At 35.7% G+C, this 24,382-nt stretch overlaps 3 protein-coding genes across 6 annotated transcripts in view; 1 reads left to right on the top strand and 2 right to left on the bottom strand.

Moving 5' to 3' along the window:
- The first annotated feature begins 190 nt into the window (after positions 1-190).
- Positions 191-3,623, top strand: LOC140774079 (transcription factor bHLH77-like). Of its 2 annotated transcripts, none has more exons than XM_073116926.1 (7): positions 191-1,446; positions 1,561-1,770; positions 1,872-1,937; positions 2,015-2,083; positions 2,221-2,292; positions 2,466-2,636; positions 3,054-3,623. In XM_073116926.1, exons 1-7 carry the CDS (start codon positions 859-861, stop codon positions 3,159-3,161), a joined length of 1,284 nt encoding a protein of 427 aa, XP_072973027.1. In that variant the 5' UTR covers positions 191-858; the 3' UTR covers positions 3,162-3,623. The 2 variants fall into 2 exon arrangements, with proteins under 2 accessions (XP_072973027.1, XP_072973028.1); XM_073116927.1 differs by having other exon boundaries at positions 193-1,446; positions 2,466-2,606.
- A 403-nt stretch (positions 3,624-4,026) lies between these two features.
- Positions 4,027-9,046, bottom strand: LOC140774822 (putative U-box domain-containing protein 42). Of its 2 annotated transcripts, none has more exons than XM_073117957.1 (4): positions 8,894-9,046; positions 7,082-8,227; positions 5,974-6,283; positions 4,027-5,820 (listed from the first exon to the last, which is right to left on the bottom strand). In XM_073117957.1, the coding sequence occupies exons 1-4, from the start codon at positions 8,897-8,899 to the stop codon at positions 4,220-4,222; spliced, it is 3,063 nt and encodes a 1,020-aa protein (XP_072974058.1). In that variant the 5' UTR covers positions 8,900-9,046; the 3' UTR covers positions 4,027-4,219. The 2 variants fall into 2 exon arrangements, with proteins under 2 accessions (XP_072974058.1, XP_072974059.1); XM_073117958.1 differs by having other exon boundaries at positions 8,940-9,007.
- A 1,596-nt stretch (positions 9,047-10,642) lies between these two features.
- Positions 10,643-24,382, bottom strand: part of LOC140773008 (uncharacterized) — a 31,451-nt gene continuing 17,711 nt past the window's right edge. For both annotated transcript variants that reach the window (XM_073115313.1, XM_073115314.1), the window contains 11 exons: positions 23,065-23,124; positions 22,481-22,552; positions 20,986-21,093; positions 20,308-20,384; positions 18,367-18,450; positions 17,578-17,692; positions 17,360-17,449; positions 13,651-13,716; positions 13,458-13,553; positions 11,023-11,571; positions 10,643-10,929 (listed from right to left, as the gene is read on the bottom strand). In XM_073115313.1, coding sequence (XP_072971414.1) covers positions 11,452-11,571; positions 13,458-13,553; positions 13,651-13,716; positions 17,360-17,449; positions 17,578-17,692; positions 18,367-18,450; positions 20,308-20,384; positions 20,986-21,093; positions 22,481-22,552; positions 23,065-23,124 — 888 coding nt within the window. In that variant the 3' untranslated portion in view covers positions 10,643-10,929; positions 11,023-11,451. The remainder of the gene's footprint in view (positions 10,930-11,022; positions 11,572-13,457; positions 13,554-13,650; positions 13,717-17,359; positions 17,450-17,577; positions 17,693-18,366; positions 18,451-20,307; positions 20,385-20,985; positions 21,094-22,480; positions 22,553-23,064; positions 23,125-24,382) is intronic.

The raw sequence follows: 24,382 nt of genomic DNA, 5'->3' as shown, positions 1-24,382 counted from the left end.
TACGTTTACACACAAGAAAAAAAGCACATATTACTTGTCGTAAACTGTTTAGTAAAATTAGAATTCATTAGCGGAAATGCTGCAAATTTTTCTTTTTTTTTTGCCTTTCTCAGTGTCGGTGGTTAATGATGTATAGGTGTGTGTGTGTATAAAATGTAAGGATTGGAGAACAGTAGGTGTTTTTTTTTTTTGTTGTTGTTGTTGCAAATCTCTTAGTTTGCTCTTCACGAGCAATGGAGAACAGTAAAAGCCATTGAAGGAGCTCCCATTTTATATTGTTGTTTTCAAGAGGGAAAGGATTCAAGGAGGACAGGGGTGGTAAAAGGAGAAAGGAATCTGAAGTGGGTAACTTTTCTTTTTCCCTACTTTTAGCTGAGTGGTTGGTCTTTTTTTACTTTGCTATATTGGCTCGAGGATGGTCTCTGGCCAAAGAGAATGATAGGGGTGATGAAAGAGTTGCGTTCTGTCACTGTGTTCATGGACTTTTGGAGGTGCTGAGGTTTCAAGATTCTCTGCTGGTTTGGCTTTTCAACTTCTGGTTACAGCTGGGTTTCCTGTCTCTTGAGCCCACAATGTCTTGTTTGCTGTTGTTAGATTTTATTGGCTGCTTGCACTCTTGAATCTCAAGAGGCATTAGATGCCATTAGCCTAGCTTCTATCTCTATTTGTGATCTCGAGATTGTGTTTTTGGCTTTTGATCTCAACTAGGTTGTACCAAAAGTTTTTTAGATCCTTTGAATGGTTTGGGTGTTGATTTGGGTGTTGCTCTACTGTTGATATCTGAAAGAAAAGGTACATAGCTGATCCATTTTGCCATTATTTGATTGATTTAGTTTTCATAAGGTGAGGAATATAGAGATGGATATGAATGAGAAAGATAAATGTGGACTGGAGAAGAATGGTGATGATCTGAACTACCCTGGTTCACATATCTCGACCAACTGGCAATTTGGCAATCCATTGATCGGTTTGGTGCCAATTGATCCTTCAACTTCCATCTGCCAAGGAAGCCAGATGGCTTCCTCCTCATCCTTGGATTCCTTTCCTAATAGCCTCTGGAACCCAACTCCATCCCACTGCCCAGTTAATTCTTCCTTCATCGGGCGTGCTGCAAGGATGTCTTGCTTCAATAGCAGCAACTTAGGTGGCATGGCAAATGCTTTCTGTATATCAGACACCTTAAATTCTTACTGTAACGCGTCAAAGGGTGTCTCGTGTCAGAAAAGTGAAATGAATTCGACTGAAATTTCTGAAGACACCTGCTTGCCTAATGATATTGGATTAGGCAGCAGGAACCCTGGGGTGGTAAAACAGATGGACAGCCATGAACGGTTCGAGCCTGAATACGGTGTAGATGGTCAAGAAGAGGAGCCTAACTTGGCCACTGAAGCTGATGATAACTCTTCCAAGGGATCTAGTGATAAGAAAAGGAAAAGAACAAATCAGGTATCTTGTCGATATTTATGTCCATTTTCAGTATTGTTGAATATTCTTGTCTCAAGTTTTGTCAGCCATCTGTTCTATCACAAATGGACATAATCCAAAGTTTTTACATGAAAGGATATGGAAATGTGCCAAGTACAAGGTGTGCCACTATTGCCTTTGGAAGCCTCAAAAGAGAACATGGACAGTAAAAGTCACCCAGCTATGGCAACGGGCAAGAGTAATGGGAAGCAAGTGAAGGATGTACTGGATGCAAACAAGGAAGATTACATTCATGTCAGGGCTAGGCGTGGCCAGGCAACTAATAGCCACAGTCTTGCTGAAAGGGTAAGGCCTTCTTTTTGCTCCTAAGAACTATAGGCTTTTCATCATCAGTTTACTGAAATTAAGGAGCTTAGCCTGGTTGCTCGAACTGATAAATAATGTAGGTGAGGAGGGAACGAATTAGTGAAAGGATGAAGTTTCTTCAAGACCTTGTTCCTGGCTGCAGTAAAGTAAGTAACAGCATCTAGGTTTCTGGAACATAAAGTGTTCTGTATGTTACTTATTCCTTCTGAACATGTGAATTTAGGTCACTGGGAAGGCAGTTATGCTAGACGAAATCATCAACTATGTTCAATCACTACAACAACAAGTTGAGGTAAGCACATTTTCTGCTAGAAGCTGTAATGTATGCTATGATACGTATTCACATAAATTTCTAAATTGCTTCTGCAGATAAGCTAACCATATCAGAGGAATAAAACTATCTTCTTTGTTTTCCTTTTCTGTTTCCAGTTTTTATCCATGAAGCTTGCAGCTGTCAATCCAAAACTAGACTTCAACATAGAAGGATTTCTTTCCAAAGATGTATGTGTATTGAAGACTTGCATACTTGTGTTTTGGGATTTCTCTAGGTTTAGATAATCTCTTTCTCAGATTTAATATAATGATCCTCTTTATTCATAAAACAGTGATTATAGTGAGTAATTGATAGTCTTTGTTCGGTTGGATATAATTCACTATCTGTTCTTTTTGAGCAGGTTCTTCACTCTTGTGGTGGTCCTTCATCTGCCATTAGCTTCACACCTGATATGATTTATCCTCAGACACATCCATCCCAACAGCGTCTGGTTCAAGATGGGATGTCTGGCATAGTGAACCCTTCAGATGCACTTAGAAGAGTAATTATTGCTGACCTGGCTATTACTAATGTATACAAAGAATATGCAACTCTGGTTCATAGATTGATATAATATGTTTCCACTTTTATAACTTTAGTCCATTAAGTAAGATGGTATTTTATTGTCTTGCAAGTGTGAGACACAGTACTCAGATTCACCTGTAATGGCTCTGAAAACTGTTCTTGCCAAATGCCTGTTGTACTGATTATTAACAATCAATACAAGAGATAGTTTGACAGCTTATGTAGAACTTTTTTCAAGATAATGCGACCCAAGATTGAACTTAATTCACAACACAACAAAGATAAGGATAACGACACTAACATTACAATTTTCAAATGCTTTTGGTGCTTGAACACAGGATGCTAAATTATGTTTATATTAAATGATTCCATATTATTTTGATTGAGATGAAGTTATAACTCTTGCCTTTGAATCATTGAACAGATGCCTAATGCATGGAATGAAGAATTCCAGAATGCTATGCGAACAACTTATCCTCCTTTCAGGACCCAAGAGCAAAATGGTAAACCTCGTGATGGATTCCACATATGAAGTCACCTTCACATCCAAGTTGCTGATGGCTAGGCAATCAGATGGTTTTACAGCACCGCCACTTCATGCAGAAATCAAGCTTGGACTGCTCTATTGTTACTGCTATATTGTTGCACATGATTGTTGATATCTGGAGTATTGATTTAAGAAGCTGATGAGGAGGCAAGGATGCAAATAAAAAGAAAAAATATCTGAAAGTTTTAATGGAAGATCAAAATTTTATGACCAAAGCAAGGGCTGTTGTTGCTTGCTGTGGAGCAGCCAAGATCTGCTACTTCAGGACTAGTTACATATCTCGTTTACATTATTTTCTTGTTTAGTAAATAATGCATAGAAGAGGACATACTTATGAGGGAATATATCTCCTTCTCTGCTTTCCTCTTAATTTACAGTTGATCCACTGGTAGTTTCAAAATCTGGAATTACAGAATGCTGAAATAAATTGCATAAGGGTTTCTCCTGTAGTGACCGTCTAACCTAGTAAACCATACTGGTTTAGTGTGCAGTTTACAGGAGGTCCTATATGCTCAATTTACCGGATAATTATATCATGATTCAATTGCTTTACTTTGAACTTTGAATTTGAAAGTCTTTCCTGCCACAATTATACTGTGCTCTTTCATGAGCTCCAAATTGGTCTACTCTTGTATAATGACAAATTCTTCTCTCACAGACATTGAGAGGCAAACATAGGAATACATCAATGACTTCAAATTGATGACATATTCAATTTCTTTGAACCTTTGTTATGTATGTAGGTACTCTGATGGACAGTAGTTTCGATGCATTTACCTGTGTAAAAAGTTGTTTTTTCTATCAAGTAGGAAGATGCTTACTGTTAAAGATGAAATACATCTCCACGAAGTAATTCCACAATGTAAGCCACAGGATGAGACAGTTTTGGGAGCTCACAAGCATTTAATTACAGAAAAATAAGTTTAATACTTGCGAGATACAATTAGATGGTATCATCACTTTCTGTACCATTTACAGAACAAAACTGCAAACTGCATCATTTAAAGAACAGTATACATACACCTATACTGAGACTAAATTACCTACACTGACACAAAATTACTGGAGGAGTGGGGCATTTTGTTGAGGTGCCTCAGTATGTTCTCAGCCACTTGCTTTGTGCTGTCATCCCCTCTATGGAAAGCAGACACCAGTGCAGATGGCAGCACTCTATCACTTGAGATATCCTTCTTTGGCCTGTCCCCACCCTTCAGCAAGAACTTCTCAATCACCCAGAAGGACTTCTCCCACACCCCCTCCTCCCTGTGCTCCCTTAACACCCCAAGCACTAGCCTCACTGCATCCACCTCACTCAGCATCTCCACACTCTTCTCCACATCCACTCTCTCGTCCAACAGTGTGCAGAGAGCTGACAGTGCTGCCTCCACCACCTTATAGTTCTCATGCTCCAAGCAACCCAGCAGCCTCTCCGCAGCCCTGGACTCCAATAAGCAGAAGGTGGTCGCTGAGGAGCAAGCACCCCTGTGAACTGGGCAAAACTTGGTTCTTTGGCCCATATTTCCCTCCCTTTGTGAACCCAATCTGAGGATCTTGGGCAAGAAGATTCTTTTATTGGGCTTACTCAGCTCAAGTGGCCTCGAGAGGTTGATGGATTGGGACGAGAGGTTCTTTAGTCCAACTGCTGCAAGCCTTTGGACCTCATCACTTCCTGCTGTCCTGGCCAGTAGTTCTGTGAACACCAAGGTCAGGTTCTGTTCCATTGCCATGCGTAGTATTTCTGGGTCATAGAGGGTGGCGGTCAACCTCACTAGGATGCCCACCAGACCCTCAAGGTAGAGCCTTGCATACCTGCTTGTACTTGTTTCCCCTCTCTGGATCACTCGTATTCTAGTTAAGGCTATTGACACTGCACCTTGGTGGAGAAGGGCTAGATTGAGTGTTACGTTCTGGTGTGGGAGCTTTGCTAATAGATTCACCGAAAAGGCGTGCCTTTTGGTGATAAGATTGTGGTTGAAGTTCTCGATTAGGCCCGCAGGCTGCCCGTGTGTCTTGCACAATCCTTCTGCTATCGTATGGCCAATATGGGATGAGAGTGTCATTAGTAGCTTTGCAGCATCAATTGCAAGTTCTTCCATTGGAGAGTTCAAGAATTCGATGATTGTGTAACTCACTGTAGTTTCTCTGATTACCGACACAATGGTGTCTAAAGATTTTGGTAGTTCTGCCAGAGAAAGCAAGATCTTGATGAGGTTTACGTTGAGATTGTCGGTGATGGAACATTTAAGCATGTGGGTGATGTTGTAGATGGAGTAATGGGAAGTGATGGTGTGTCCCTCCTTGTTCACTCGGAGTATATCAGGGTCAATACCAGATTTTAATATGTTGGCAAGGACAGCAGCTGCTTCTTCCTTCGAATCCACGGGCTCGTTGCAGATTCTGTATGTAAGCATCTCTTCTATCATGATCGGAACCACACCAGCATCGACTAGTGTCTTGTTATTTGGATGGTAGGATGATATCTGGACTAGAGCATTGAATGCTGCTTTCTGAATCATGGTGTTTCTGTTCTGGATCATTTTGATTAGTGCCTGTGAGGTTCTTTCTGCAATGTTTATCTTCATGTCTTGCTTTAAAACAAGCTCGCTGAGGTAGCTTACCATCTCCATCTGAGTATCTTCTGGACCTGCTTTTGTTCATGAAACGTTAGCTGGAGAATATGTTGAATATATGTATGATAAAAGAGCTCTTACCAACTATGATGATCCTGGTTCAATACCACTAGCATATGTATTCAAATATGACACAATGTTGTTAATTTTTGTACTTTACAGTTTACCTTCAACAAGATGGTTCAAAAGGGGCTCTAAGAAGCCATTTTCTGCCATCTTCTTGATATTCTCTGGACATTTCTCCAAATTCCTTAAAGTTTCTCCTGCTTTGTCAGCAGCAAGCTGGTCAGCAGACTCATTGAACTTTATTGTTATAAGCATCAATATAGCTCCAGCTATAGATCCAATAGTTTGAAGCAGCAGATTGGATTTTGAAAGCTCTAGCAAGACAGAAACAGCCATACGCCTTTCTAGAGAATTATTACTTGACAATACATTGACCATCTGTGTGATGACTTTAGTCTTTCCAATGATTTCCTGCATAACATGAAGCCATCGATGAGATGATGATGGAGATACACTTCTTTATCGATTCATTAGATCTGTTGATTTGGATATTTTGGAAAATAATTGAAGGACATCATAAAATGTTCTTTTCTCTTTTCGGGTTGTGCATATATCATGTCTTTGTTTCCATCATTTTATTAGTAAATGCAGCATCAATTAAGACTATTTGACTATTAGTCCTCTCATTTTTCTTGAGTATCAGATTCTGTAGATTTTTTCACAGCAGCTACTCGTCTTTTGCTGCTAATAAGTTAGATTTATGACAGGATGGTACTTAAATAATGATATATTTTTGTCTCAATTGGCTTTAGTGTGATCGCATTTTATTGTCTCAATTAAGTCATCAAAGCTATAGTTCTTGTAGAAACTAAAACACTCGACCAATGTTAAACTAATTATCTACCTTGTCTGAATCATGTAATTCTATTACCATTCTATTATTTCCAAGAATAGGAGTAGCCAAATGACCTTGACGAATTGCTTGCTGATAGTTTCACTTAGATTCAGCCTTATAATAATTAAGTAAACTGAAAATCTGCAGGTTTTAGTAACCAACAAGATTCAACAGAAAAAGTAGACTATTATCTTCCAAAGCTAAAGTTTACTTTTTTTTGTAATGACCAAATTGATTCTCGGCATATTAAATATCTTCTAATAATTGCAGTTCCCCTGCATACAGAGGTAGTTATATTTTTCCTGCACAAACAGCTTAGTGCTAGAAATTAGCTGATTCAAAATAAAAGGTAGAAAGTCTGAGATAGGTCATACCTTTCCCTCTTCATCCTCGATTAATAGGCATAGAAACTCCAGCACTTCGCATCTAACTGTCATGTCATCATTTTCCAGTAACCGTGTTAGCAATTTTGTAATTCCAATATTGTGCATATGTTTCCTACTTTGTCTTTTCTTCTGAATAAGATTCTTTAGGTCGCGAATTGCGTCAAGTACCATGGCCTGTGAGATTGCTAAAGACAAAGCAGTACGAGCGACCCTTATTCTGGTTAGTTCATTTCTCTCTACCCATTCTACTATTATGGTTTTCAATGCAATATTGGAGTTTAAAACTCTACTCTGAAGCTTCATCCTTGTCGTTGGGCACACTATTGCCTCGGAACCATCTTCAAACTTCTGAAACCACTCAGTGATAGCTTTTCTTTCATATGTTACACCACTTTCTATAGTGACTGGGTCAACCATGATTTTCTTGGTCAATGGGCAAAAGAAAGTATCATACAAAGGTTCTATGTATTCTGCTAATTGTGTTAATGTGCTGAATGATTGGCTGCTGTTTTCATTTGCGCCATAGTGCATTCCTTTGAGAAAATCTACTAAACGTGGCATGTCCCCATTATGCAAACTGCGCCTCCTAGACATCAATCTTGAAGTTTGAACTGGAATTTGTTCTTCTTGCATTACCTTCTCTTCCATGGATTGACACTCAGACTTGGGTTCATGTCCACACTCTCGGCTTCTACCCACTAGGAAGTGTGCATGTTTCATCTCTTCTGAAAGTGAGCTGATTGCACGTTTAGCGTACTCTCGGTTCTCAAATGCGGATGTTGGTATTTTGCTGAGATTCACACCGATATTTCTTATCAGTCTCTCCAACTGTTCAATTATGTGTTTAAACTCATCATCCGTAATCTCTAGAGCTCCAGTACTGCATTTTGCCAGAACCTCCTTAGCAAGGTCCACATTGGTGGATATTGATTGCAGAATCTCTGTTGCATTTTCTGGTGAATTTTGTGTTATCTGCAATTCCATTATGGCTGGAGATGTGCGATAGAGATAACATCCTAACTCCAAAATGTTTTCTTTTTCAATATCCACAGCAGTTACTGATGACATGACCTCTGATATAGAAACTAATAGCGACTCGGTAAGAGCTATCTTTTGGTCTTGAACTAAAGTAAGCTGAAATGAAGGAGAAGACAGGTTAGTACTTATTTTTAGCAGGTTAGTCTTTGATCTTGCTGGTGCTACTGGAAGAATTTAAAAAAAAAGATAGATCAATGGACAAAAAAGTCATGCATATATATATATATATATTTTACTAGATACAAAGTTCTGGATAATGATGTATAATTCTATACTAACTTTTTCTAGTAAATGCTTCATTATGGGAAATTAAGCAGGGTAGAGCATGTAAAACAAAACTGAATGTCTGAAATTTTCTGAAGACTTGATTTACTGCACAAGCTTATTTAATTCTGTGATGATAAAAGCAAATAAATCTTCTACAGACTGAACACAGTTTTTGCCGAACGCCTGAATGTGAATCGCTGTTTCTATACTTCTAAGTTCTAATACTTGCATGCGAGCCTTTCCTTATGATCTAGCAGATAAGTTTTACAAACTGATTTCAGATGCTAAGTCTTGTCGTTCATTAAATCATTAAGCACCTAATATATCAATTATCTAACATGATCATTTCATACTCCCAGTTAATGCAGTCAGTCAGTAACTCTTCCTTTCTCTATAAGCTGAAGAAGGAAAAGAATCTGATCTTCTATGCTACTTCTTTGTGCAAAGAAAACAGAAACCAGTACAAGGGAAGAGGGTAAGCTTCTGAATACTTACTGACATCTCATTCAAGGAGGAAGCGATGGAAGAACAAATCTCTTACCCAGTACTCAGTCTGCTTCCATTCTCACCGATTCTCTTGTAATGGAAATTCCTCTTGAATCAGTCAAATTAATTTATTCTTTGTTCCCCTTATGAAGAAGGGGTTGATATACCACTCATATACCTTGTCGGAGTTAAAAAAAAACTTCTAAAACTTTTAAATTATTTTTGACTTTTCTAAAAGTGACGTATATAGCAAGTTAATCAATTTCTTATATTTGTAGTTATCTTTTCTATTTGACAATTGCACTATGATGACGTAGATGATATATTAATCATACCGAGCTTCTCTAACCAATATAACTCTGCACACTAAAGATCGTACCCAATTAGACGAGTTCAAAATTTTATTTACAAGAGCAGGAGATATTTAATCTACGCCAAATGACTATTAATTTCTCCCTCCTAGTCGAAAGTACCGGTTATATTAACCAAAAGTACTGGTCATTTTTTCAAATTATAAGGATATATTAGTCATTTTATTTCTCTTTTAGTTATCCTTTTTTTATAAAAAATAAAAATACTAATAAATTGGAAGTTGACAGTGCTATTATTAAGAAAACAATTATAAAAATAGGCAATAAAAAATACTTAAATTCTAATTATTTTATCTATTAATTTAGTCACATATGTAAAATATCTTGTGTACTCTTTAATTTGTCAAAAGATGAAAATTATTCTTAATAACTAATTAGTTAGTATGAAATCGTTGCTCTCAATCTACATGGATGCCACGCCACGCAGATACATCTGAAAAAGCGAATTTAATTCAACAAGAAGGTGGCCATATATTTTGGTACACTAAATAAATTAGAGGGTTTAGGGTTAGAATAAGTATCCTTTTTATTTGGCTATGTATGAACAATAAGTTGGTACCTTTTTATGAGTTTCTAGATATGAAAGAGGAAATAAAGATAAAACCGGCACTTTAATCCTTACTATTGGGAATCAGCTATTTGTGACTTTCTCCCTTCGTGTATCGCTCTAGATGTGGACGGAAGCAAGAAAATAGAGGACTCGTAGTACCAAATCAACTGCACCTAGTCATCTTAACATCACTTAACCCGATAGATATTGGCTGGTAATTATAATTCTGAACTATTTCATAGAGAAATCAACATCATTACCTATGCATTAGTTACATCAGATGCAACTGATACATTAAATTTAATGATAGGGTTTCAAATTTCATATCACAAGACGACTCATTCAATATTAGTGAAAGATAAAAGGGAACTTCTAATAGTAGGTGAGAGCACTTACTATCATCTGCCTCAACAGCCAACAACAAATTTGTAGCGGTTATTTCTACAACTTAATCAGACAACAAATTAAAAACTGAGTACCAACTTAATCAGATAACAACCTATGCCATTTATTTCAGTTTGGTATTTGATAAATTTTACACTGAAGTGCTATGTGTACATAATTTGGTCCTAATGTGGCTCATTTCATAGGTCAATAGGAGAATTAACCTACTTATTCAACCTATATATCAGAGTCAACTGGTCTCCTTTATCTAAGCTATTATTAGCCCATTAGCTCATAATCTACTAATAAATAAATAAATAAATGAGCAGAAGAAGCTGGGTTCTGTAGCTCGAACATGACTTATCAACCAACTGCACTTAAAAATTATCTGTCAATTCCAAGTGAAATAAAACAGGAAGTCTAAGCAGACAACCAACTAAAAGAGATTCAAAATTTATTTTGCCGACACTGGGAAATTTTCTTTTCCATTCAGGAAAGCAAGCAAGTTGGTTCTTTTCACAATTTTCTTTTTTCTCTTTTCAGAAAGCAAGTAAGCAATATGGGTTGCAAAAGAAAGCTTCCTGCAATTACAACAAACGCCACAAGAAATCAAGAAGAATTAACGATTTCTCATTTGTTGTTGACAGAGGTCACCCCCACTCTTGCTGCTAGCTAGCCAAATAAAATTTGACAGGACAAAGTAGGGCAATCGTGTGGACTTAAATGAGTAATTGGCCGACCTGCAGATCGGAGGAACACATCAGCTTAGATATGCAATATTTGGTAACAAAGATAATAAAGATTAAAAAAGAAAGAAAGAGTGAAGCCAATACCATATCTAGGAACCTGAGTACTAGGTATTGAGTCCAGATTGGTCGGAATCGAAGAAATTAAGCCAACATTTAAGAGAAGGCAAATTGTATTCCTTGAAGAACTCCCTTGTTCAACTTTCAAGTAAAAGCAACTTAAAGTAAAAAAGAATATCTCGGAGCTGCCATGAGCTAAAACCCAAGAATAGTAATAGAATTACGACAAAATTTGAAATTTCTACATCGGAGGAAAATGAGCTCACGCTTTTGTAAATAACAAATAAAAAATGCATGAAATTTGTGTCAATATCTGTAACTGAGATAATAAAAGTTCATGGCGATGGGCCTGGGAGAGGAAATTGTGCAAACTCAGTATTATAGCCTCCTACTTGTTAAGCCACTTTGGATTTGTATCAGCACAGCTTGCAAACCCATGACCTGTTATGGTTTCAGTTATTCCCACACGGCTTCCTGTGATCTTCCTTTGCCTTTGGGCCGACCAAATTGTTTGGCATTTTTACTCACTAAAAGCTTCAATCCAGCTTCAAGAGTAACCTTCTTAGGATCTAGAGTCTGCCATCATGAATTATAAGACATTATTTGGACGTACATGATTCAAGTGATTAGTATTATAGGCAGATACAAATGTACATAGCTCGGTTAAGAGCAGGAAACTTTTTGTAATGACATATTATTTAATGATTGCTTGCTGTAGATTATGAAGAGGAGTATTTAAATAAACAAGTCACGCATAAAATTTAAGTGCTGGCAGTCAAATGTGCAGAGTCCAGAAACATGACAGTTATGTCATAAAGATGGTATGAAGATATGACACTCAACTTCAAGAGCTTTTCCTGTAGCAATTTTAGCCCAAAAGGACAAGCATTAATTGCTGCAAAATCTGCTCATAATGTATGTAATACAAGCCATCATTAAACCGAAATTTCAACACACAACTAACTAGCAAATTCCTTCCACCAGTTCTAGCCTCCCTCTTTTGCAGGCCTCCCATAAATTTACAACTAATTTAAGCACGTAGATAGACAAAATGCACTCTTCGTGAATCGTTGATCACATCAAAATAGATATAATAATATCCATGATCTCTTTGCACTCAGAACAGTGACATACTTAGAATCTACCAGGTTGGGAAAAGTTATTCTCATTTTGTTTCTGTTTCTTTCCGTGGGATCCATGGACCAAATGAGAAACCATTCAATTAGAACAATAACAGAACCTAAAACAAATTTACCGCTATGGCATAATTATCTTCAGTTTTGAAGAGTGAGGGACACAAAATTAGTTGGCATATCTCATCACGGTTTACTCCATCCCAGTAGACAAGTGTGGTTTTCATTTTTCAACTGCTGAGATTAATTGGAGAATATATGCGGCATGCTACAATACAGTAACCTGAAATCTAAATCATCACATCAAAATTTCAACATATTAAAAAAATAAGTTTCTACGTTATCCAAATTTTCTATAATGTTACCTTTTCTTTTAATATCTTTTCAGCCAAAAACAAGATCCAATGTGGATCTACCAAAATAGCTGATCTCAAAGTTCTAGGAGCCGGTCAAAGCTGAAATCAAACAAGTAATAAATCTAATAAACCTCTTCTCTCAAATTACCAAGATAGTACCTAAAAAGTATCTGTCTAACTACAAATAGATCATCTAAACCTTGAATATTGTAATAGATCAAATCATTCAACAAGACATCCAGGCCACTCTATCTCTTGTCCATCAACAATATTTCATGGTTCCCATCTCGGCCTATAGCAAGATCAACTTCTGGTAGTGCAGGAAGATATATGTTCAACTAGCATAGAAGATTAAAAAAATTCCTTCCTGACAAACTTTAGTAAAAAATAGAGCACTTAATGAAAAGAAAAATTAGGACATTTTCCTTTCAAATGTTTGACCTGAGATAAGAGCCCAAAACGAGGCATGCGAACTAGCCCTATAAAAGAGAAATAAGAATTATAGAATATGTTCTTCCAAACACTAAACTCTATATCCAATTGTTCCATAATATTGTTATGATTAACATCAGCAACATACTTGTGTTAGCATAGAAAAGATAAACAAAAAAATAGCTATTACTATGTGTTAACTCACTAACTACTCTAAAAACTATATCTGATAAAAAATATATAGTTTTTATATTTTTAACTCTTCCCCTCACTACTGAGCTTGAGACATTTTGATGGGTCAAACAAGTAGACTTAACTTAAATGGATAAAAATATTATATTTTAAATGATAGATGGATCTAGCATGATTCACACCTAGAATCTCTACTTTAATATTATGTTAACTTACCAATTATTCTAAAAACTTAAGCTGATAGAAAATGGATTAACAATGTGTAATGCTTATGACAAATTTTACCAATATTACATAGAAGATAATGCAGCATTCACTAGTCATAATGAAAAGAACATACAGTGCATACCTTTGGTACTGGTGCAACAGTACGCCGATGTTTAACAGAAAATCCAAATTTGGAATGTGATAACAAAACAGGGTATTTATCATCTGGATGCTTTCCCTGCATTCCAAAATTTATGTAATGGAGAATATAAAAAAAAACAAAAATAAAATGACCCATCCATAATGAGGTAGGAATTAAATTAACTAGCGTATACCAATGTTATAGGATATTGCAAAAGCTCAATAGCATCCTCTAGAGTAATTGACTCAACATCTTTGACCTGAAAGAGATGGATGCATCAGCTTAAGTTCACAATTATGTTATAAATATATTTATGGGCTGAACTATAACCCATTAGTCATTATATTGTAGCCACAGCTAAAGATAATAAAACAAGAAACAAACAGACAAAAATGATCTGCTATACTTGTGCCAAGATCGATCACTTGAGAATCTGCTTTCCATCTGCCTGAATAAGAATAATCTAGAGCATACAATCAGCACTACATATATTTCCCCACATAACAATGAGTTATTTATTGGTTTGAGCACATAATGCCACATGAGGAAGATTCTACACTATGATTCCGACCTAAAGTTCCTTTTGATGGTAGTCTCCTCCTTGAACTGCCATGTCATCTTGCCAATTTATCAGAGTCGGATGTGAAAAAAAGGAATAGCTAAAAGATTCTTTAAGCCTCAAAAGAGCTATGCAAAATTGCATACTATTCAAAACTTCCTACTTGGAATTAGCCATGGTTTCTAGTTTCAACCATTTTAGCCGAAACTTGGATCTGACTGGGGACCCCAACAACCTCTCTCTCTCTCTCTCTCACCTCTTCTACCGACGACCTCGACCTCTGGCGATATTCTGCGACCAAGATTCGATGACCTCGAGTGAGTTATTATTTTAATTACTTTTTAATTCCTCTCTCATTCCCTCTCTCTTTCTCTTCCTATTGCTACGGTGCTGCTGCTATGTGAAGAGCAGTAGCAGCTGGTGCCGAGAGAGAGGGAAGGAGGGAGGGGGGGATAAAAAAAATTAAGAAAGGGTTTTATTAAACTTTTAATTATTATATATTTTATTTTAATTTTTAATTATATTTACTTATAGAGTTATATTAAAATGGCTCCAAAAAAGAAGTCATGATACCAACATCAAGTGGTAATACTACAATACTATTGAGTAAGATAAAAGACGTGTTAAATACAATGGAAAGAAAATGAATGGTAGTGTCATCTATTTAAAAGAATATTTGGTTAGAAGACAAAAAAATGTAGTGGCTTGTACTCAAGTGACCGTGAAAGTTAGAAAATAGATGTTGGTTCATCTAATTGGCAAAAAGAAAGATAAACAATCTACACAACAAAGAGAGTAAATAGATCGTGAAAAATTGATGCATAATCTTTTACACATTGATGATAATAGCAATGAGCAAAGTGGAAGGATAATGAGGAGAGACAGTGGACAATATTACAACTTGTAGACAATGATGACAAATTTGAGATTGATTTCTTATATGAGGCAATAAATATAGCAAAAATAATCAATAAAAAAATATGGGTCAAAGTTATAAAAAATAATGAAAGATGATTGATTCTAGATGGAACAAATAACTATATAGAGATATACACGTTGCTAGCAGACATGCTTTTAATTTACTAATTTTTTTATGAATATTTAAAACTTGAATGCTTACACATTTTAAATTTAAAATTTCTACAAGGTATTTTTTTTAATCAAAGATTTTCATTCTCTACAAATGTCAATAATGATTCTGAAGTCTTATTAGAAGTTAATAAAATAATCAGCAAGCTTAAGACCGACATTTATAAATAAATCTTTTGCGATAAAAAAGTTAGTTATGATTTAATTAAAATTTTTATTATTATTTGTTTTTCACTTTTAATATAACCAATTTCTTAAAAAATATATGCAATAACATATTTCTGATTTCAGATGGAGATATATAAATTAATAGTTGGGCAATTTAATACTGCTAAAATTGCTGCAATTATATTTCATAACATTCTAGTTAAATTGTGGCCTATATATGGATGGAAGGAAGCACCAAATTTGACACCAATAAGAAATAAGATTTTAAGTCAAACAGTGTCTTCATTACAGTGTGAAATAAATTGAACTACTTTCTCCTTAATCCACACCAAAACACAACCAAATTGATAATAAGTAGACTTATTGATTTAAATCATGATTTTGATAATGAAGACTCTTTGACTTTATGGATTAGAGAAGTAACATATATGTTGTTAGATGATAGAGTAATCCATAGTTAAATGAGATATTAGGAAAAATTACAATGAAGGCAGAGGCCGGTACAAGTTGTTTGATAGTAAGAGATCGTACACCTACTAATATGAGTAATAATCTTAAAGATGCATATGGTGGTGAGATCGTCCCATCTACATTTGCTGTCAAATATCAAAGAGATAAAGGGATTGAAGACAGAAAAATTGAGGATATACATGCATATCAGCGATGCTATCATGAGAATGTTGTTCCCTATAATTATAATGCATCGAGTATTTATTGCTTGGAGCCGTCACAAGATTTATATACTGATTATTATCCTCAGTATCCTTAGACACAAAATCCATATAGTAATTATTATCTTTCTCAGACACAACGTACACAACAAAATCTATACGATATGACTAGTATGACGGAATCACTTGTTGGAGCACTAGGTCCTTAGCATCAATATTTATAAATTTATGGTTATTACGATGAGAAGGTCAGAAGACCACAAATTTACGAGTTGGCTCGATAGTCATTAAAGTTTAAATTTTGAGTAAGTTAATACATTTTTTAAGTTTTTAGGCTTCATATGTCTAGTTATTTTTATTTTCTAAGTTTTCTAAATTCTTAAAATTTTTTGTACATTTTTAAATAATATTTAGAATTTTACGTAATGAAAAAATAATCTATTTCGATATGAGTAGCCGATTCGTATCGTTTTTCCAGGCAGCCGATATCGATCCTGATATTAGGAATCTTAGAATTAACCACCCTACAATATCAAAAGCATCTCAGTGCGTGAGGCTCTCACTAATGCAAAATCTGGAAGGCCACGATGTACGTAGCCTTATGTTCATAACCACCTTATGGTGCAAGGATTTTAAGCCTTACTGACATACTAAGTGATACGAGCTGTAATAAGAAGTTATTCACTTTGATTTGGCTCAGCCTAGTTGAACTTAAACTTATCTTGTTCTTCCATGTTCTTGAGCAAACTACCATTATCAGGTTCACCACCTAGTAGTCTACTACTGCCTTATTGATGTCGATTTGCTGGTGTGATCATACTGTGCCAATGGTACATTGCGTCAGCAGCACACCTTGCTTCTTAGCCATAACAGTTTTGATTCATTGTAGGATTTTGGTTGCTATCTGCATCTCTAAGCCTAGGCCCCAGTGTGATATATTGGTCATAATCTCACGAGAGGATGTAAAAGTAGTATATCTCAATGATCTCATAAGGAAAAGAAAAAGAAATAGCATCCAAGTTAGCTGACATATCTATAGCATACTAATTTCCACATGGCAAAAAAAGCAAGCTCAGGGAAAGCAAAAACTATACTAGTGGGCTTTGGATTCATTTTCACTATACCACTCTCCACTTCTACTTCGAAGCTCATCAAGTACAAAAATCATATTTTCTTCAACTACTAGGGCTGGTAGTATGTGTTCATGCAAATTGTGAAGTGCATCCCTAATTTTTTTTAATGGGTTTTTGGAACATGTGTCCCCCTCTTTACAAATTTAAAAATCATTTAATCTTAGACTTAAGAAAAGTAGTAGAGTAATATAAAGGTCAATAGAAAAAGGTTCTTAGACATGCATAAATTATATATGTAAATATAGATCAACAGCCCGTACATATGGGAGAGTAATAGCTTACCTCCGAAAGAGAAGCTCTTTTTGGTGAATATCCCTTTCTGTCATCACCCAGCTGGACATAGTATCCATAGGGGCCATTTTTCAGGAAAACCTATACAAAAAACTAAATTAAGTCATTATTATAAAGAAAAAGAAGCTTAAGATAGAAGTTCCATAAGGAAGCAACATTAGGAGAGAATATAACATAAAAATTTATATGACTTCTGAAGGAAGCATGACCTTTTCATTGGAATTAGGAATATTGCCTAGCAACTTTGGCTGATAAGATTTATCTGGTTTATCAGAAGGAACAGATTCGTCGTCGTCGTCACTAAATAATGTACCAGCAATATACCTGTAACAGAATTGCCAATTTGGACGGTCATCTAAGAGAAGGAGTGATATGCTTAGCATTTCAATAGGATTTGGTGCTCGTTGTATAGAATAACTACACCACCTGATAGTCTGACCAACTAAAAGGATTATGTAAGCAAAATAAATGAATTAAGAGGTCAACAACTCATACTTAGAGACTTACCTATTCACCAACATGCAGTACACATTCAAAATTACCAATATAGCAAGGGACATTAGAGACCTCTAGATAACTATAAATTATAGTTTTGTTTCTCAAAGCAATCAATGTATAAGAAACTAAACACTCTTAGATACATAGCCACTTATCAGCCAACAAATTGTATGCTTGTGACACCATTGTTCTTTCTTAGAATGGTGCAAGACAACTTGCTACTTTTCACAAAACTTTATGTCAAACTACTGGTAACATGGTATGAGATGCCAAGATCTTTTATTGACCATGATCTGAATTTCACAGAATAAGAGGTCAAATTTCTGCCACCAAAGATTCATATGCTTACATCCTCAGAAAGTATAAATTATATTACATGAAGAAATCAGTACAAAAGTTTCCAACCTGTTAAAGGTTCATGAAGAACTTCACAAACATATGTTAAATAAACGTAGATAATAGAAGGGTGAAAGGAAATAATAGCAAAGCACCATACATACTTGCATTTAGGATGTTGATCACAACCTATGAAGTAGCCAGCACCAAACCTACTAACTTTAAACCTCAAGGTTCCTTGGGAACAACTGCAGCATTCACAAGGACAATTTGATCAGCATCCACATATTATTCAGTTGAAGTAGCAATAAGGTAAATATAATTTTTACATGGTCATCAAATCAGCATGTAAAGATTTGGACAACTATCAAAGTGAGCAGGCCAAAAATCATTTTACTAACCACACCTTATCAACTGGATATACATTTTATGTCACATAATTTGATATTTTGGATAAAACAAACAGTAACAGTACTAATATCATGAACCTTCTCCCCAGCAATTGAAATGTCTAGTATAAGACTGATAAAGGTACGCAGCAAAGAATAATCTACAGTTCATTAATATAAAAGAAACTCATTTGCCTCTCAACAGGTTTGCATTTGGTCCTACCATTTGAGGAACGAAAATATATTGCGTATTCTGATTTCATATTAAGGACGCAAGACTCTACAGGTCCTACCATATTCTGATTTCCTATCGCACAATCATGCTATGGATGCAAGATTTCATAGGTTCTATCACAAAATCACAAGAAACAGAGGATCAGATGCCTTATTTTTTTCCCCAGTTAAACTTTTCCACATACCACATACACACAATTCCAAGTGACTTGCAACCAGGTGAATAATTTTGGCAGCTCAACAACTGTTAACATGCCAGTACATGGTGGGGTTTACACATTGTGCAGATGGGAACTTAAAACTTGCACTATTAGATATTAGAGACTTGACAGTGAACAACAGTATATGTAGGCATGTAGCCCTTTTGAAATAGCAGGTACATATGATGCTGTCTGTTGCAAGGCTGGAAATTTCTGGTTGCATGAATCAAGTCAAGTTGAAGGGTTACCCTATTTGGGTTGTAAATCTTTTATGGTAAACTGGGTTGGTCCCCTAATGCTACATGTAGAAAGGAACCAGATGTTTCATTCTTAATTTCAAAGTCCAATTAACTCTGGAATAATAGCATGCGCGAGAAAAATCTTTCCATGTAATGATAATATCATAATAAATTTTCAGATCCCCACAGAGTTCGACTGCAAAGAAAGAAACCCCAGGCACTCTAACCCAAACTCTGAAAGGCATAGTTGATTGCAACTACCAACAATCTGTACACTATTGCTAATTATTTGACTGCAAGTAGACTCTTGAAATAGGAAACTGAGTAACCTACAAATGACAGACCATAAAGTTATCCAATAATGCCTCCTGTCTCATGCACAATAATTAGCATTCAAATTTTAGAATATGAAGATTTCTCATCTACTAGAAATGGCGAAAATTGTAGCTGGGACCAAGGTTGGTTTGTACAGTAGTCCTTCCTGTCCTCTGGTTCCCATCTCTCCCTTTTTTTCCACTACAGCGGCAACTTCTCCCACCAAAGTGCCAGGGGAAAATGAATCCTGCCTCCTTTATTTGTCCTTCCCCTTTTATACAAGTGCTTCATCAAGGAAAATGCTCCAGCATTACCTATTCTATTCCCTTTTATTATCCCTTCTACCTCATCCTAGCTGCCCAACCTTATTTTGGGTCAACAACAACCTCAAAGTGTGAATATAAGGAAAGACAACTTTTGAGACGTAAAAGTTGCTGTCTCTCTCTCTCCTCTTCAGGCCCAAGCATACACTTATATTATAGTGCACTAATCAAGTGTGGCAGACATGAATTACAAACTGCAGTTAAACGGTAATCCTAAATGTTGGTTCTTGTAATGAGAATTTCACACTGACATAGGTTAACCTGCACTTATATCTCTAGAGTCAAAACAACATAATTTTGCCATTAAGTGCATAAATAATATGACCAAGTACTGAAATAGTTAAATGGATTTGACAATTCTCAGTTATGAGGAAAGAGCTACGAAAGATCAGTAAACAACAATACCTTGGGCATGTCCTGCTATGGTTAGGAAGGGCAGAAAACAATATCTCAGAGAACTTATCCTCCAACAATCTCTCAACCTACGAAAAAGAGAGAAACAAAAGAAAATGTAATTTAAAACCAATTTAAGGAAACCATAAAATAGCACGAATCAAGGATGTATATTCGGCACCATGTGTGGCAGATCTCATGACAGCAGCCCAATGCTATGAAAAGGCCTCTTGAAGTGCAACACACACACACACACACACACACACACACAGATTTGATAGGGAGGAGGGGAAAGAAGCGATGAATAAGGTGATAGGATCCAGATGAGTCCTGTTCCAACCCAACCTAAAAGGCCAAAATCCACTGCCAAGCACAAAAGAAACCCAACCAAAATTTTTAAGTTGAAAGGTACGAGCCAGGCCCAATTCAGACCAATTCCATCTGTCATTTTCGTCCCCTTCCTCCCACATCCCCACTTCTGCCACTCTCCCTCTTTCCACCCCTCTGCTCCCTCCCCTTTCTTTCCCTCCTGTCAGGCACATATTGCCAACACTTTTGGAATGTCTCATCCAACAAGCCACCAAACACAACTCTTGCTGACGACATATAAGTCCTCAGCATCAATACCTACAGATTTCCATTACAAATCCACCAACTAGCAAAGCACTACATATCTAATATCAACAATACCTGTCTAATATCAACATTAGTAGCAAGATCACAATACTTGCTGAACCGTGTCCAATAATCTTTCAGAAGTCCCTTCCACTCAGTTGCTCCAGCAGATACATTATCTAGCTGATAAAGAAGACAACAATAATCAACATGAGCTTAAATTGGAATAAGAAAGACACAATTTGTAAAGGAATTTCTATGATGTGAAAGATACTATCCCAAAACATACTCAAAACTAAGATCAAAACTTACAAGACCACTTTTATGATCATTGTTTCAGACCATTATCAGCTGAAACCGATTAGTTCAGATCCAAAATTTTCATTTTCTCCTAGGGGTCAAAACTGAACGGACTAAAACTTCAACTCGTGAATTAAGATAAACCATAAATATTATCAGCTCAGCGTAATATGAGAACTGCAAAACACAATTGAGTACAAAATTTGAGCAAGTGATACAATAAATCACCTTGCCTGATGAAGTTTCGTATCACCATGTGCTACAAGATTATCTCAACATGCCATTTTAGTAGGATCTGATGGCATTGCTTCTGTCCAAGTGGCATATCATCTAAGAATTAGGATGCACCTATCACATTATTTCCGTCCTTGTGCATATCATCTGAGAATTAAGATACTCCTTAACATCTGATAGCACTTATGCCCCTTCCCCTCACAGGGAGTTACCCAAAATCATGTTACTAGATCTTATAGAAGGAAAACTCTCTGGGAATATAAAGTTGGAAGTGAAATATGATTGATATAATGAAAGTTGAATCTTCATTTATCAAACAAATGACTGATTTCCATGTCATCACTTCCTCTTGCACTGACCCTCGAGATGATACAATATCTTTCACCTTAAATAAGGTGACTCAGGAATACTCCTATCAAGCATTAGGCACCTACACCCTCATGCCTTATGTTTCCTAAGAAGAATAAGCATCAAGATTTATGATCCAATCTTATGTCACAAAGCTATTAAACAAAATATTTTCACGCTCCTTTTCCAAAGCTCTTATGTCAGTAAAAGGTTCATAACATACAAATAATATGCTCATATTTCACTTGTTCATAATAATCTATTGTATCATTTCCATATTTCTCAATCTGTTAGCATTACAAAATATGAACTATGATCAACTCAATGGTCCGACCCAATTTGATCCCCTCTAAAATTTATGATCCAATCTCTCTGGACAACATTCCTACAGAACAAATGTAGCTTGAAAATTTACCATGGTTGGCAAAATAAAGCAGAGATATGAAAAGGTGAATATAGAGAGGGAATAATCTAGCAACTTGAATGAAAACTCTAGGAAGAACACTCAAAACTACATTCTCTAATAAGGTTACGACAAATAGTGACACAAATTTTATACACAACCAATGACTCAGAGTCAGATGAACCACTGAACTAACAACGCATTGTGATAGAAACATCGGCACATAGACAAATATGGAAGCACACACATTATTTGGATCAACAAATAGAATCATCAGCTATTTACCTCATTCTCCATATCAGCTGTGAAACTATAATCAGCTACCTCAGAAAAATGATGGGATAGAAATGCTGAGACCTACAATTGAAGAATACTAGAACCAGTCAAATAAAGCAGTGGAGGCTCCAAGAGAAGATATAAAAGTAGTAGAAAATGAAGGACAAAGTAAGAAAAACGAAGCACAATGGCCAGAAGCTACTTGATGTCAAAATAACAACATAATTAAAAGGAGCATATTAGGATCAAGAGAGCTACATATTAAAATATCATGATATACAGCAGACAGTACAAAGAATGCTAGGCCAAGAATTAACAAAGTAAAACAATACTGTGTACTGCAGAAAACATGCTACATAACAAAACAAAGAATCATCTTTTCTTTACTTCAAAGGACCTTGTTCAATAAACAAAATAACCATAAGAAAGAATCAATTGTGAATGACAACATCATACAAGTAAGAATTGAAGTAGCAAATTTGAAATAAAAGTACAGAATAGAGTTTACTTGAAAAAAAAAAAAAAAGATCTTGTTGGCTCAAAAGATTTAATTGAGATGAGGCACCAATACAAGTTGTAAATTATTGACATACCATGCGACCACGAAATTCAGGATGCAGCACTCGATTTTTCATAGTCACATAGTTCCTCTCCTGGTTATCCACAAAGCATAACATGAATTTAATATGACATCCTGGCAACAGATAACTTAAGGTATAGAGGCAGTAAAGTTATGAAGATTATTTTGACTGGCAGATAAAAGTTATATATATGTAAGATATAAGATCAGAGGACATAGAAAAGCAACATTTTACACCATTTTTGGTCTCTTTCACAATACTTCTGTCAATTTCTTAATGAAATAGCAAAATGAGACCGTGTGAATGAGCTACAAATTATTTCAGAAATCCAGTTCCTCTTCCTGAAAGTCACATTTAATCAAAAATCAAACCAATATCACTTCACTTACAAATAGCTTTAGTTAAGGAAATCTTGGTTTTAAATGTTTCAAATCTTTATTTACTAATGATGTGCAAAATTGCAAATAATTCCTATATGGGACATCATATCACGTGAATAATCTAGAAAACAAATGTTTTAACAATAGTTTCCTTTCTAAAATATATAATGATAATACCTACCATCCAGGAAAAATTAAGTTTTAGGTAAGTCATGGTTTGGAATGCAAAAGGTTGCCAGAGCTGCTTAAGTTGTGTGTTAAACCTTTTTTTCCTTTTTTTTCTTTATTAAAGTGTATCAACCTTTCTTTAGGACACATTGGTATAATAGATTAAGTGATTAACACACATTTAAAACAGCACAATACATAAATGGCCCTTTGGAGGCAAGCGTTCTCACATTGTGCACTAATTAAGTGAGGTGGCACTAAATCAAACACCAGTTGAAAAACTGGTTAAAATGTAGAACAGAGATCTCAAGAAACATCAGAGAGGAGGATTGGCTCATATATTTGATGAAGGGTGGAAGAGGAAGGGAAATTAAAGTCTAGATAGACAGGAAATAAAAGCTTAGTGATTAATTGGAGAATGCCGGTAAAAGAAATCATGAAGAATTTTCTTAGAAAGCAACCACATTATGTGTGTGGCCAAGGTTACAGCATAGTGCCTATATGGTGGATAGGCACATATGAGGTCTATGATGGACATAATTATATTGTTTTACCTATGGTAAAATGATAGAAACTATAACAAAATAAGTGAGAACATAAAATATTATTAAAAAATGGAGGAAAAAAACCAAATTAAAATTGCAGTAGGACATTATAATAAAATAAAGACAAGGCCAAGTTTCAAGCTAGCTGATGAAGAAACACCGTTCTACTCAAGAAATAAAGAAGAACAATAAAAGAACCACAAGGATCTATATATAGGATTTAATGCAAAAGTGTTT

The sequence above is a fragment of the Typha angustifolia genome, chromosome 13 (genome assembly GCF_048772165.1).
Source record: "Typha angustifolia cultivar Huaian chromosome 13, ASM4877216v1, whole genome shotgun sequence".
Classification (NCBI taxonomy): Eukaryota; Viridiplantae; Streptophyta; class Magnoliopsida; order Poales; family Typhaceae; genus Typha; species Typha angustifolia.
The sequence above is the reverse complement of the archived record's forward strand: the minus strand, read 5'-3'. Positions and strand labels throughout refer to the sequence as shown.

Coding starts and splice junctions, on each gene's coding strand:
- LOC140774079 (XM_073116926.1), top strand. CDS start 859: ATGGATATGAATGAGAAAGATAAATGTGGACTGGAGAAGAATGGTGAT. Junction 1,771..1,871: donor GCCACAGTCTTGCTGAAAGG/GTAAGGCCTTCT, acceptor TAAATAATGTAG/GTGAGGAGGGAACGAATTAG. Junction 2,084..2,220: donor CACTACAACAACAAGTTGAG/GTAAGCACATTT, acceptor TTCTGTTTCCAG/TTTTTATCCATGAAGCTTGC.
- LOC140774822 (XM_073117957.1), bottom strand. Junction 6,284..7,081: donor TCGAGGATGAAGAGGGAAAG/GTATGACCTATC, acceptor CATGTTATGCAG/GAAATCATTGGAAAGACTAA. Junction 5,821..5,973: donor TTTGAACCATCTTGTTGAAG/GTAAACTGTAAA, acceptor GAACAAAAGCAG/GTCCAGAAGATACTCAGATG.